Below are 14395 nucleotides of genomic sequence, written 5' to 3'. Positions count from 1 at the left end.
TTAATTGTGAATTTTTTTTTTAACGGGTAGGTAATACCCGAGAGATATATAAATTCACAATTAATATATTACATTTTTCGAATCTGATTAAGCAAATCATCAACTATACTCCCAAAATCTCACAACAATATACATTCTTGTATAGAAATCAAAGCAACCATTCTCACCCAAATTTGATTACGCATTCTGATTTTGACAAATCAAAATCCAAGTCATGATTTAACAGAAGAGATCACTCTTAGATTCCTACATCTTTCAAAGCTATACTTTGACTTCAAAACCGTGTTAGAACATCATATGTATATTAATGATTACAAACTGTGTTCAAACTCTCCGAAAGTTTTCGAAGACACTTCAAACAATGAACAATCGAGATGATGATCCAACCACATATTACCCACATTTATGTACCTAAAAAGCTCTCGAAGCCAAAGTCATAGTTCGACGCGTATCCGTGTCAGACCCTTTGGCATTTATTAGCTAAAATGACTTTTCAATTCCTTTTCAAAGTAGACAGTTTTGTCACAGCTCCAGCAAGTCAACTTCGACTTTTCAGTCAGACTAGTCTTATTATAACCTCGATAGATACGTTGCCCTTTCGTCATCGTTACTGGGGACCTTTCATATCTCGCCACCTTAGCAATAAACTTACCAACAACTTCAATTATCTTTGACTTTTCGAAAAATCATTATATTTATTGAAATCACATCATTTACTCATTCGCATCTTGTAACGAGAATTGTCATATGAATCATCGAAAAACAGTAACCAGTATTTTGAAATCTCGCAGCATGTCTACGCCAATAGTTATATGTGTACGTAAAACGTCTATCTCTTAGACTTACATACTTTGAATGTGAAGTTCTGAAAAATATTTTGAACTGCAAACTAGTTCTTGAAATGCTGACGAAGCATCAAAAACTGTAAACGATCTTAACAGTAAAAAGTTTGATGACAAAGAATAGTAAGGTGGAAAAGCTGAGAAAAAGAGAAGGTTTGGAACTGGAAAACGGATTGAACAGACTATGAAGGAGGCTGTGGACAAATCACAAAGACTAAATCTGCCTTCAAAAAATCCAAATGATTCAGTGCCTGCTAAAGTCATTAACGAATACCTTACTCTTTATTCTAAACCTTTACAGACAAATCTTCATCATCATCCATCAATATTAGAAATTCTAAGATATTATCATATCTTTCATTATAAATATCCGCGATATTTCTGAAGATATTTTCACAACTAATCTTATCTGAAGTCATTTATCTCTTTGCGCTATCAGTGTTACATCATATAAGAAACTATTAGTTTCTATATTCTATAAACTATGTTTTGAAGTAGTGTTGGGAACTGAAGCATGAGTTAGTATAATATAATGACACTTGATCAACGTGATTATATTATAGTAAGTCATGCTGAGTTTCTAATAGGACATGACGATTCACAGACCATGCCGTCATCATATTCCATGTTACACGACTCTTGTATTCTATTTAATCTCTAAAAATATCAAGAATATATTTTCTTGATGATTCGGTCTTTTCAGGGTATTCTGATAAATTAACAAATCAAGATCGTGCCATTACCATTTCCTTCTTAGAACATTAACTATGTTCATTCTGAAATTCATATCTGCGAATACTGGACCATTACAAACGTTGCTTAATCGCAAGAAGAAGAAACGAAAGGACAAAACTCCAAAATAGAAATTGGAGTATAAATCGCAGCAAATAGAAGGGAGCATTAACTGTGGATGTCAATGATTATAGAAGACAAAAGCAGGGGCTTTGAAATATAAGGGAAGATATAAAACCCAACAACCACCCAAAAATTATAAACCGTATATATTGATGCATATAGCAATATAAAGACACGGAAGAACTAAAAACACTATAAAATCGAGAGTATAGTAGAAGTAAATAGATTCTTCCGGAGGCAGATGAAAAAGAAGAATGACAGATATGAAAGTGAGGAGTATATCGATAATCAGTACTGGATGAAGCATATTGATAAATACTTTAAAATATGAGTTGAGGGAGAAAGAATAGAAGGTGTGAGTTGTAAGGAAACGAAGGAGGTGGATTTATAGTGAAATACCCGACAGAGAAATCAAGATGGATTATCGTATTAATTCGAAGAGAATCATAATCTCCTTAATCACCGAAGCATCAAATCCAACATAGATTACAAAGATTTTCTTTAAATTCGGAGATCAATTGTGATGACGTCAAAAGATATGACGAATCACTATAATCTTATTTCCTTCATTTACGATAACTTCCCTCATACGCTTTGAGTAATCGAATTATTTTATCCATACTTCTTAGACATGATAAAACTTCATAATCGTCATAATAACATTCTCATTGTTAGCCATAACGACCTCTATCAAATTTCGGGGACGAAATTTCTTTAACGGGTAGGTACTGTGACGACCCGGAAATTTCCGACTAAATTTAAACTTTATCTTTATATTATTCTGACACGATAAGCAATGTTTGTTAAGTTAAATCTCAAGGATTTTAAACTATGTTTATACATTCATTTAAACCTCGACCAAATTCCAATGATTCACGAACCACTAAATGAACATATATGAATATGTATGTATATGTGTATATGTTATAAATTGAAAATGTCAACAAAGTATTTAAAAGTATAATGCTTTATATGAACGTATTTGTTTCAATATGATTATCGATGAAATTAAAAAAAAATATTAAATGATTGAATTATCAGAAACATTGAATTATGATTACAAGTCTCTGTTGAGAGGTCCACTATGATTTGAGAAATCTATTCCTCTTAACGATATTCGGAATAATTTGTAAAGCTATTTATAAATAAAAATAAAAAGTGTCATTTACGAAAGTTAGACAAAAGCTAGTGGAGAATTGGTTTCCATAATATTCTATTAATCTATTTTCAAACGTACAAAAACGTTTTCAGTTTAAAAAGAACTTTATTATTAAAATGTATATAACTTTTATAAATATCTAGAATCACTTTTGACAACTCATTACTTAACCAGTATAATAAATATAACGATATTTATATTTTATTTCATTAAATATATATAACAATTTAAATTAATATTATATATATTTATATGCGTATTATACATACATAGTTTTTATACTTTTACTATACTTTAACTTTACCTTTACTTTACTTTTACTTTACTTTAACTTTAATAATTCACTTTAATAATTCATACTTTAATAATTCACTTTAATAATTCATACTTTAATAATTCACTTTAATAATTCATACTTTAATAATTCACTTTAATAATTCATACTTTAATAATTCACTTTAATAATTCATACTTTAATAATTCACTTTAATAATTCATACTTTAATAATTCACTTTAATAATTCAAAAATCTATTATAAATAGAATTCAATAGGTTTCATTATTTCATAGAAACTTGAAAATATATTTCTCTAAACTCTCTCAATCGATTTACATATATATATATATATATATATATATATATATATATATATATATATATATTTGCTCTGTATTATTTCAAGATATTATTAGTATACATAAAATATTACGACGGAGTGATGTCCGAGTGATTTCAAAATAGTTTTTTGAATGAGTCGAAGCTAAGGAAATTATGGGTTATAGCTATGGAGGTGATGGGTATGGTTCATGGGTATGCTCGTGAGGTCAATCTAGTGTTTATCATCTCCGTTGCGTCTACATACTTTCCTGCAATATTGAATCTCAATATTGATACGTGAGCACTCATAACTTAACTTTTATATATCAATAGTGTATCCCTGACTAGTGCTCGAGTATATAGGATTATGCATGCTTGTACATTCGATATTGTCCTTAGATAGGTTTGTTGAATCCTGAATTAGATACATATGCTACTGAGATAGGGTATATGATATGCATGTCATTGGAAAGCTAGCGAAAAATTAAAAACTTTTCATTTAGATATCGAATGGTTTCGATGAACGGATTTGAAGTTATAGTCAACTGAATTTTAGTATTATTGTTAAAATGATTATTATTACTATCGTCGTTATTATTTTAATAGAAATATCATTGTTATTATAAAATATCATTATTACTATTATGTTAGTATTATCATTTTATCATAATAACATTTTTAGTAAATATAAATATTGTTATTTTTTTATAGAATAATAATAATTATTGTTACAAAATAATACAACTTTTACTTATTATTATTATGATCAATATTATTTTATCAAATAAATAGGGGATACAAATATATTTTTCACCACGCGTAATATAATTACATTAATAATACTTACCACTATAGTTTTAAGATATTAAGTGAACTTTATAAATTTTACTACTCAAGATATATAAAAGTATATTTTATCATATATAAACGTTAATATAAATTTTTATTAATAAATGACTTTTATTATTATAAAATCTAATAAATATATTTAAATATATAAAACGACTATAGTTAAGTTATATAATAAACACGTATAAATTTTAGAAGTCATTTTGGGTCAAGTTGACTTTTGTTGACTTTTGCATATTAGTCTCGAGCATTAGGATTGTGGTACACTATGACTTGACCAAAAATTGTTAGACAAATATTGACCAACATATAAATATATATAATTAATATAGGTTCGTGAATTCGAGGCCAACCTTGCACTTGTTAAATGATGTTATATGTATTTTAACTACGAAATACAGTATGGTGAGTTTCATTTGCTCCCTTTTTATATATATTTTTGGGCTGAGAATACATGCGCTGATTTATAAATGTTTTACAAAATAGGCACAAGTACTAAAACTAATTCTATGTGGGTTTAAACCAGAAATATACCCTTAGCTTGGTAACATTAAACTACTTGTCTATGTACGGTAGGCGCGAATCCTAAAGATAGATCTATTGGGTCTGACAAACCCCATCCTGACTATGGGATGCTTTAGTACTTCGAGGTTATTTTAAACACACCTGATCTGGTGTACTTCAGAGGGTAAAACATGAACGTTAAAGCTTGTTACCGGGTGCCTACAATTTATAGAATACTCTTATACACTTGCGAGTGTACATATATTTATAAACGGAAATCTTGTGGTCTATTAATATATTGAAATGATTGTTATGATAAACCTATGAACTCACCAACCTTTTGGTTGACACTTTAAAGCATGTTTATTCTCAGGTATTAAAGAAATCTTCCGCTGTGCATTAGCTCATTTTAAGGATATTACTTGGAGTCATTCATGGTGTATTTTGAAAGACGTTGCATTCGAGTCATTGAGTTCATCAAGATTATTATTATGTCAATTATAGTTGGATGTATTATGAAATGGTGTGCATGCCGTCAACTTTCGTTGTAAAGAAAGTTTGTCTTTTAAAAACGAATGCAATGTTTGTAAAATGTATCATATAGAGGTCAAAATACCTCGCGATGTAATCAACTATTGTGAATCGTTTATAATGTATATGAACGAGTCCTTTCAGTACCTTCTAGCCATGCATACTCCGTCGCATTCAGTTCCCATAACCTTGAATCTAGTCCATTCATGTAGATCATAAACCGATTCTTCAAGTCCATGAAAAAAACTCTCAAGTTTTGGTACTTTGTTAGCAGTACCTGACTCATTCTCGGACAACAAAATCTTGTGAATACCAGGTGTTCTCGCCATGGCATAATCAGAAGTCACATATGTATTTGATTCAGACATCTTTTAAATTCTAATTAGCTTTTAACTGTTTCCTTATCAAAAGACAATCGGCCGTGTGTCTAAGTCAATCGGTCGGTTGAGTCATAATCGGTCATGTGTTTCAAAAGTCAAACAGCCGGCACTTCGTTACTATAAGTCAATATGGTATTATAACTCTCACGGTTGTGTGTCTAACTCCTTCGGTCGATTGTGTAAACTCAAACGGTCGGGTGTGTACTCACATGGTCGGGTGACTATTTGGAACACATACTGCTAAGAAAACTCACACGGTCGACTAGGAGACAACCGGCTAGATTTTACTACTCAATCGGTCGGTTGAGTGGACTCAATCGGTCGGGTGTGTTCTTGATAGTATAAATTAAATGATATATGTAAATTTACATTACATTGATGTGAAAATAGTATCTTAAATTGATGCACATAAGTTGTTTGTGTCTCACTGATAATTCATTTTCACCATGTTTAGATGATGCAATATATGCACTGAAATAAGGGGCCAATAGATACGCCATAAACATTACTACGGTTTTCCATTTTAGGATGACTGAAAATGGGTTTATGTATCTACATTTGATCATGAGGTAGTACGTGAAAGTTTAGTATGCTAATGAGCTTGCTGATTGTTTAATTTTAAACATATAACAATTGGAACTTATAACCATTGATTAATTTGTCTACTGATTCCTTAGAAGATCTGAATAATATAATGGATTGAAATGTTTTTAACGATGAGTTCAGAAGATTAATCGCATTAGAATCTAATTAAAAAGCTTCTGTTAGATACCGAATTGTGTAAATCAATGGACCTTTGAGTGGAAACTGGGTGCTGGATTAGTGAACCAAGCGGAAGAGCTCGAGATTTCTTTATCTCTTAATAGCAGGTCTTCCAACAAATGGCGATGGCGTTTGAGAACAAGGTACATTACAATCAAGGTTTGTTAATAATTTTGCATGCTTTTTAAAAAAAAAAAACAAAAAACAATCAAGGTTTGAGACTGCCCGAAATTCTCTTACTCCACAAAAAAAATGGCATTTTCATGTGGAGGACGGAATTACATAGACGTGGACTCGATTAAGTATCCCTGTTACCTCGAATGTGTTGGAGTTGTGTGCTGTGTGCATGTTGACCCATTCCACTGAAAATTTAATTAAATTATTGTCACCTCTAATTCTGTAGATTTTTATATCTAGTTGATCGCACATCCACAAAAATCTGGGGTTCTAAAGGTGAATCATGGCAAAGCGGCCTTCAGGATTACTACACAGATTATTTATTTTATTACAAGTTTACAACAATGAACCAATACATACTGAAAAGTACTCAGATATTATAGTTTATAACACATCTATAATTATATAAAAAAAGTACTCCATTCGAACTCGATTATAAGTAACTCAATTCGATTCGAAAACTGAGAACCCAATTCAAATCAAGCTGCATTCTTATACCATACATTCCTAATATGATCACAGTTCAATGATGAGAGCTAAATATCATACCACATTATCGTCACCATATCAGGCCCAACAAAGTTATGGTTTTCCATTTGCGTGTGTCCAGTAAAAGGCTTTTTATTTTTTTACCTTTCAACATCCTGCGAGAAATTATGAAATTTGATTATTCAAACATACATATTAGTTTGGTTAGTATTCATGAGATAAATGTTTGGGGATCGAAAAGCATACCTGATGTGCTCGAATGTGTATGTCAGACTTCCTTTTGGAGAATGCTCTAAAGGACACTTGCTCATCTGACGTTAAAAAAAAAAGAGTAAATGAAGTGCATAAATTATTAGTTGTGGTCTCAGCCTGCAGTTTTGATGTTATTTGTTGTGTCTTTGGAAATCAGAAAAGTATAAACTACCTTCACACGAGAAACAACAATTGTGTATATATTTTGAAAATAAGAGGTTATAATTTTATAACGGCTTTGATATGGAATAAGACGGCTATAAATTTGTCTGGTATTAAAAATAAGAGGTTCTACCACCAATAATAAGACGACATTATTGGTGTTGATAAAAACTACATTCACTTCAGAAAAAGCGGTCAGATGGAATAGGAAGACTAAATAAATGTGTTTGTTGATACATCTTTAAGTGCGTGTAAATCTCTTGGTGTCTAAGATGCATTCTCCTGTGGTGGTCTGGAAACAACAATTTATTTATTTAGAAAAGAAGAGGTTCTACCTTCATAAAGGCTTATAGATGGAATTCCAAGAGAAAACCATGGTTGGATATCTCTGTCAAAGCGTGTAAAATTTTCGGTGTAAAGGATGTATTCTCCAGTGGTGGTCTGGAAAGCAGAGAGATCACCACCAATTATGTGATTCCATGACTTGTAATAACCTAAAACATCTTCTTCTACTTCTTCCCCATTTCTTTCATCATCATCATCATCATCATACACAAAGCTAACCCCACACTCACATATCCTACCATCATCTTCTGAGAAATGGCTTTCTGTAGTAATAGTAATCTGGTCACCGCCTACCATCTCATTTATTCCAAACATCCAATGGCTTAAGAACGTTAAATACTCTCCATCTACATAGACCCAGGTATCACTTAAACAATGAATGTATATCCAGGTGTGGTTCTGTGTTATATTGCTAATTCTTATCATTGGCAAAGAGAAATCATATATTGATTCTTCCAAGTTTCTATCATTACCACTAAATAAATTAATCTGCACACAACAGATGTTTAATCCTCTTAGGTTTTTAGAAGATGATGGGATGGTAAATGATATTGAATTCCTCTGGCTTCTATTCCTAATCCAGTATGGCATATCTTTGATCCCCCCGTAAAATGTGCTGAATATCCCAAATTCATAGTACATCTGCCGATTATATTATAATTAAGATTAACCAGCATAAATAATATATAAATTATTAGTATTCACAAAATGAAAGATAGATAAATAGACAACACCTGGGTTTGTGCTTCCTCATATCCTCCTAATCCTAATAGTTGGAAGTAGCTTCTTTTAATATGATCTAAATCAGTCCAGCCCAAAGTATTTAATAAATTTTCGTCAACATCTGCCATAGGTTGTTTTTTGACTATGCCTTCAACTACAAGAGCCGATGAAGTTTGTAATAGTCGAGGATGTGTATGTAAAAGGAGTGGGGACATTTCTGTATCAAAAACAATTCTCCGCAGCAAATAGTTTGAATTATCTGCAAATGGATCAAGTGTACCGAGAAACAAACCATGCAGCGTAGGTGGAGGATGGTCAATTGACGTTAGCATATTACAGTCTTTCATACTAAGACACTCAAGCCTAATGAGGCTTCTTACACAGTTTGGCATGGAAACAATCGGATTTTTATCTAAACATAAGTATTTTAACATTGGTAGAAAAGTGAAGTTCATGGGAAAGGATTCGTTGGACAAATTATTATGTGCAAGCGACAACGTTACTAGTGAGCTCGGGAAGAATGCTTGTGAATTCATATCCTTCACCCTTAATTGATGTTCACAGATGTTGCAACCATCTAACAATAGTGTTTCAAGCTTTATCAACTTACCTATGGCTCTTGGAAACTTCTCAAGCTTGTTGCAGCCACTCAGATCAATGAGGACTAAATCAGCACAGTGATCAAGTGATTCACAAATCTCAATTAAACTTGTGCAATTTCTAACAAATAACCTCGCTAGTGCAGGGAGTTCGAGAAATCTACCCAGTCTTTGAAGCTGTTTACAAAAACTCAGATCAAGAAACTTCAATGATCCAAAGAATTGCTGAAATGAAGGTGAGTATAGATAGTTATATAAACAAAATTTGATTAATATAAATATGAGTGAAACATATCAGTAGGTGCAAATAATTTCTTACCTTTTCCCCACTATCAAGTGGTTGTAGGTTACCAAATGACACAATATTGCTATATGACAAATCAAGAGCAACAAGATTTTCCGTTGGTAACTTAGAAGGTATGGACTTTGAGGGGAACCCATGCATACGCAACCATCTTATTTCTTCTGGAAAATTATCATAAGAACCATTGATTTGGATATAATCAAGATGTAGTATCATTAGATTATCCATTGCACTCAATGCATCAGTCTGAAGTTGAAATGATTGACCTAACTTCTCTTTCTCAAGCATTTTCATGTTAAGGCTGAGTCCTTTTATTATTCCTGTACCCTAAGAAGAAACAATTGGTTAAAAGAAGCTGAAAATGTTGTGAACGTGTCTATAGACATTTTTAAGTACTACTAACATGTGTACATGCCCAGTTACCTTTTTTCGTTTCAATACTTTTAATGACTCTTCAGAACACCATAAAAGACTACGCTTCCATGGCTTCTTAATTGATTCTTGACGTACTACATCTCTACCCATCTCTTGAATCAGTGAATGCATCGTTAATGTGTCACATTCTATAACTAGTAGGCATCGATCAATGAGATTTCTGAACCCACTTAGTGTGCGTATCTTACATGCATTTAATATAGTTGAGGTGAAAATTCTATCTTTACCAACAAAAAAGCAACAAATATGCTTAAGCAATTCCTTATCATTGTTCGACGGTATCGAATCAAAGCTCATTCGCAACGCCTTGTTAATACGAGAATCAGTTTCTTTCTTCAACACTTCAATGTGATCCTCCCATTCAGCTACTGATTGATTATGTAGAGACTCACCCAATACTTTAAGAGCCAACGGATGTCCTTCACAGTACTCCATAATCTTTTTAGACACTTCATCATAACCTTCCTTGGGACTCGTACTCATGAATGCATGATGACTTAAAAGCTCCATTGATGCTTTCGTGTCTAAGCCTTTAAGTAAGTGTTTCTTATGATCGGGTTGAACTTCAGGGTTGATTATTGATGCATATGTATCTGTAAGTGATGCATCTTTGGTTGTTATTATAATCTTGCTTCCAGGATGAAAACCTTTCTTTCCGAGCAACAAACACAACTGTTCGACGCTGTCAACATCATCAAGAATTATAAGCATCTTTCTTTGAGTTAGAGCCTTCTCAATTTTAACAGTATACTCCAAACTATCCTGACCTTGAATCGGACATTTTATTGAAATGTCCCCCAAAAGTTGTTTCTGTAGATCAAGCAATCTATAAACTTGTGAAGTGCATTTTGTACCAATACCTTCTATAAAACTACTTCTGTCAAATAAATGAGCATATAACCCGTATACATATCTGGCCAAAGAAGTCTTCCCAATCCCGGGGATACCTAATATAGTGAGAATATCAGCCTTATTATCATCAGAGGATACGTTTTTCAACCATGTAGAAACAAATTCAATAGAATCTTCCATCCCGAAAAGGTATGGTAGACTAGTCATCTGGGAGCCGCCTGTCCTACGATAAATATTTGTAACAATTTCTTCGATAAACTCCGTCTCTCTCCTAGAAAAGGATGTTACAGAGAACAAAATAACAATACAAATCAGTAGACTAACTAGTCATATCATATTCATTTTATTATTATTATATAATAATCAAATAATAGTCAAATATGCAGAATATCCTCTCGATTATGGTACAAAGAAAATATATTCTTTTAAATTTTTGTGTTATGTTATGTAATACTGTAAATATTTGAAACAATTTCATTTTATTAGATATGATTCTTCTATTATAAAGTCAATATTCAGAATACCTCATAAACCAAAATCAATTAAGTAAATCAATGATAAATAACCAAGAGAATGCAGATCTAAGAAATATCTTCTGGATTATGTTACAGAGAAGGCAGTTCATGAATGTAATAAATATGATATGATCTGAAGATACATCAGAAAGGTTACCTGCCCTTTGCATCTTTTCCCTTTAAATCAGCAACTTCTGTAAGTGCTTTTTCCCATTTTCCAATTTTTTCTACCCACTGACTTTTTTTCTTGACATTTGTCTCTTTTTTCATAGTCTCTTTATGCTTAGACATTGCATCTCCGAAGCTGTTTTGTTGCTTCCTGACATCGGTGGGCTCTACATGATAGAAGACGGGGATAACAATATGGTCAGAGGTCAAACGTTGCTCCAGGATCAATACTAATTCATCAAGACACCAAGTCGAAGTAGCGTAATTTTTGGACAGTACAATTATAGAAGCCTTGGACGCTTTAATTGCACTCTCCAATTCGGGTTTGAGATCTTCTCCAGTTTTAATCTCTTCGTCATCAAGAAAGGTTTTGATTTTGGCATCTATGAGTGCTTTATATAGATGATCAGTGAAACCGAGACGAGTATCAACACCTCTAAAGCTTAAAAAAACACCATATCTGTTGTCTTCTGGAATTTCTGTGATAATAACCATTGTGAATTGTGAATTATTGGAATTGAGAGGTTTAAGAGACGAACATAAATTATAGCAAAGCCAAAGAGTGATCTCTTTACAATAGAAGCATATAAACGTCAACTGAAATGAAAACGCGTCTAACAATTGATACATATAGAATCTAGCTATAGTCAACAGTCAATGGTATATTAACCCTTTACTCTTTTACTAAGACCATTTGTATCGGGCTTAACAAACGCCGTCACTTCCTACGTGGCACCAAAGAAACGGAGTATCGTCATGTTGGAATCAAGCGTTTGTCGAGCGTCTGTTGCAATCCAACGCATGGAGCAACGCACGTTTCTTATTTTTTTATTTTTTTATTGATTTAAAAATATTATTTATATCCCCAATTAATACTTAACCCAATTATATTTTAACAAATCATCACAATACTCCTAACTAACACCAAAAAGTAACACCACCAATACTCCACTCAACAAAGAAACACGTCCTACTCATCCATAAAGTGCAAAAAGACGAGTAACACCACAAGTTACACATCTAACCATTACAAATGGTCTAAGGCCACTTGTATCAGCTAGAAGAAACGGCGTTTCTTTATGATGTGGCAAAAAGTAACACCTGATTTTATCCGTAGTGGGGCGTTTCTTTGAGGCGTTTATGAGGCGTCAGTTGGAAAGTAACATGAAAAGTAACGTGTGTTTCTTGACTTTTACTAATTTTTTATTATTTACAAATATTATTTTTACTCCTCTTTTAATACTTAACCCAATTATATTTTAACACATTATCACAATCTTCCTCACTAATACTAAAAACAAACACCACCACTACTCCATTAAAAAAAAAAACATCCTAATCATCAAAAAAGTGCAAAAAAGCAAGTGACACCACAAGAAACGCCTTCGACCAATACAAGTGGTCTAAGGGGAAGACTCACGAACAGCAACCAAATTCATGTTTCCCTCATTCGTACTCTAAGCTTACCAAGTTGTACTATCAAGGTCCAACACTTAGTAAGTGGGGAAAAAAATGTAAATTTCTAGGGTGTAAAGGTAATTCACGTGTCAAATGATAAATTCTCTATTTAATATAAGACCTAGTAATTAAAATTCACTTAAATTTTTAACTGAATTTATCTTTTTTGTTCGGGTCGAGTTAGGCTTCACCGTCATAACCATTAAACTCGAAAATATATTACGAAATAAACGCAACAAATATTCCACGAACTACCAACGAAGCTTTGTTTTTAAGTAATAAACATGAAAGTAATTTACATTTACATTTCAGATATAAACATGAATGTGAATTACATTTACATTTACATTTTAGGTCCCTACACTATTTATGAACATACAAATGTAATTATCACAATATTAAATATACATGACCACCTACCGAAGTACTATTATATTGCTGAAATGACTAACAAATTTTCTCAAGTTAAACTTGAGGACTGAACTGAGAAATTAATTACAAACAATCAATTGCGTTGCACTATATGATTGAGTTCATTTGAGTCTTCGGGTCATACACATATACACCTCCACCTCATTTAATATAGTGTATACATAACCCATTTCAATTTATTTTCTTTCCGTCTATTTTCATTTATTTTTAACAATCGAATTTAGTAAACGTTCTTCATCGCGAAGCGAGGTGTCTTCAACTAATTGGTTTTATTATGTTTATTTCAATTATTGCGTTTACATAAAGTTATAGTGAGTGGTGTGGCGTGCATATGGTAGACCCAAAGTGATTTTAAATAATTTATACTGTCTTACTTTTCCTATCTAATTAGTGTAATTTTATTAAATTAATTAAATTATTTTATGTAATTGAATATTAATTTAAATATTAACCTATGCCTGGGTGGCCACCAGGACTTCCAATGAAGCAAGAGGTCACGGGTTCGATTCCCTTCAAGGCAAATACCTTGGGGCGAGCTCCATTTAGTGACTGATTGACTAGAGGATGCTTTGCATGGTAGCGGTGGAGGCATGGCTTGCCGTTTACCCGGGGTTTATCAACTAGAGAGGAGCCATTATGGCTCGTCGCTAGGGGGTTCCTCGTAAAAAAAAATAATAATTTAAATTGAAAAGTTTGAGGTGATAGTAAAAAACATGGAAGGTTTAGTGAACAGGAGGTCACACACCTAGGGATTACAATGGATACCCGATCCAGTGGATATCCATCCGGTCCACCCGATTATTCGTGGATATGAACAATCTAAATGGATATGGATATGGATGTGGATGAAAAAATTTCATTCATGGATGAACCCGCTTTCACCCGAAATAACTAAATATATAAATTTATCACTCAAATTAGTATCATTTATGTAGTGATATTTCATTAATTATATTCATATTCATCTTTCTTTATATTTTCTCTAAAAATATAACTTTCTTCTT

General features: G+C 32.4%; 1 protein-coding gene across 1 annotated transcript; it reads right to left on the bottom strand.

Moving 5' to 3' along the window:
• Window positions 1-6955: 6955 nt before the first annotated feature.
• LOC139875062 (disease resistance protein RUN1-like) lies at window positions 6956-11996 on the bottom strand. Its single transcript, XM_071862436.1, has 7 exons — window positions 11491-11996; window positions 9955-11089; window positions 9547-9858; window positions 8640-9452; window positions 7896-8547; window positions 7393-7457; window positions 6956-7301 (listed from the first exon to the last, which is right to left on the bottom strand). The coding sequence occupies exons 1-7, from the start codon at window positions 11994-11996 to the stop codon at window positions 7287-7289; spliced, it is 3498 nt and encodes a 1165-aa protein (XP_071718537.1). The 3' UTR covers window positions 6956-7286.
• Window positions 11997-14395: the final 2399 nt, after the last annotated feature.

Source organism: Rutidosis leptorrhynchoides, chromosome 11 (genome assembly GCF_046630445.1).
Source record: "Rutidosis leptorrhynchoides isolate AG116_Rl617_1_P2 chromosome 11, CSIRO_AGI_Rlap_v1, whole genome shotgun sequence".
Taxonomy (NCBI): Eukaryota; Viridiplantae; Streptophyta; class Magnoliopsida; order Asterales; family Asteraceae; genus Rutidosis; species Rutidosis leptorrhynchoides.
This window is presented reverse-complemented; position numbering and strand designations above follow the sequence as displayed.

Coding starts and splice junctions, on each gene's coding strand:
- LOC139875062 (XM_071862436.1), bottom strand. CDS start 11,996: ATGGTTATTATCACAGAAATTCCAGAAGACAACAGATATGGTGTTTTT. Junction 9,859..9,954: donor AAGTATTGAAACGAAAAAAG/GTAACTGGGCAT, acceptor GTTTCTTCTTAG/GGTACAGGAATAATAAAAGG. Junction 9,453..9,546: donor CACTTGATAGTGGGGAAAAG/GTAAGAAATTAT, acceptor CCTTCATTTCAG/CAATTCTTTGGATCATTGAA.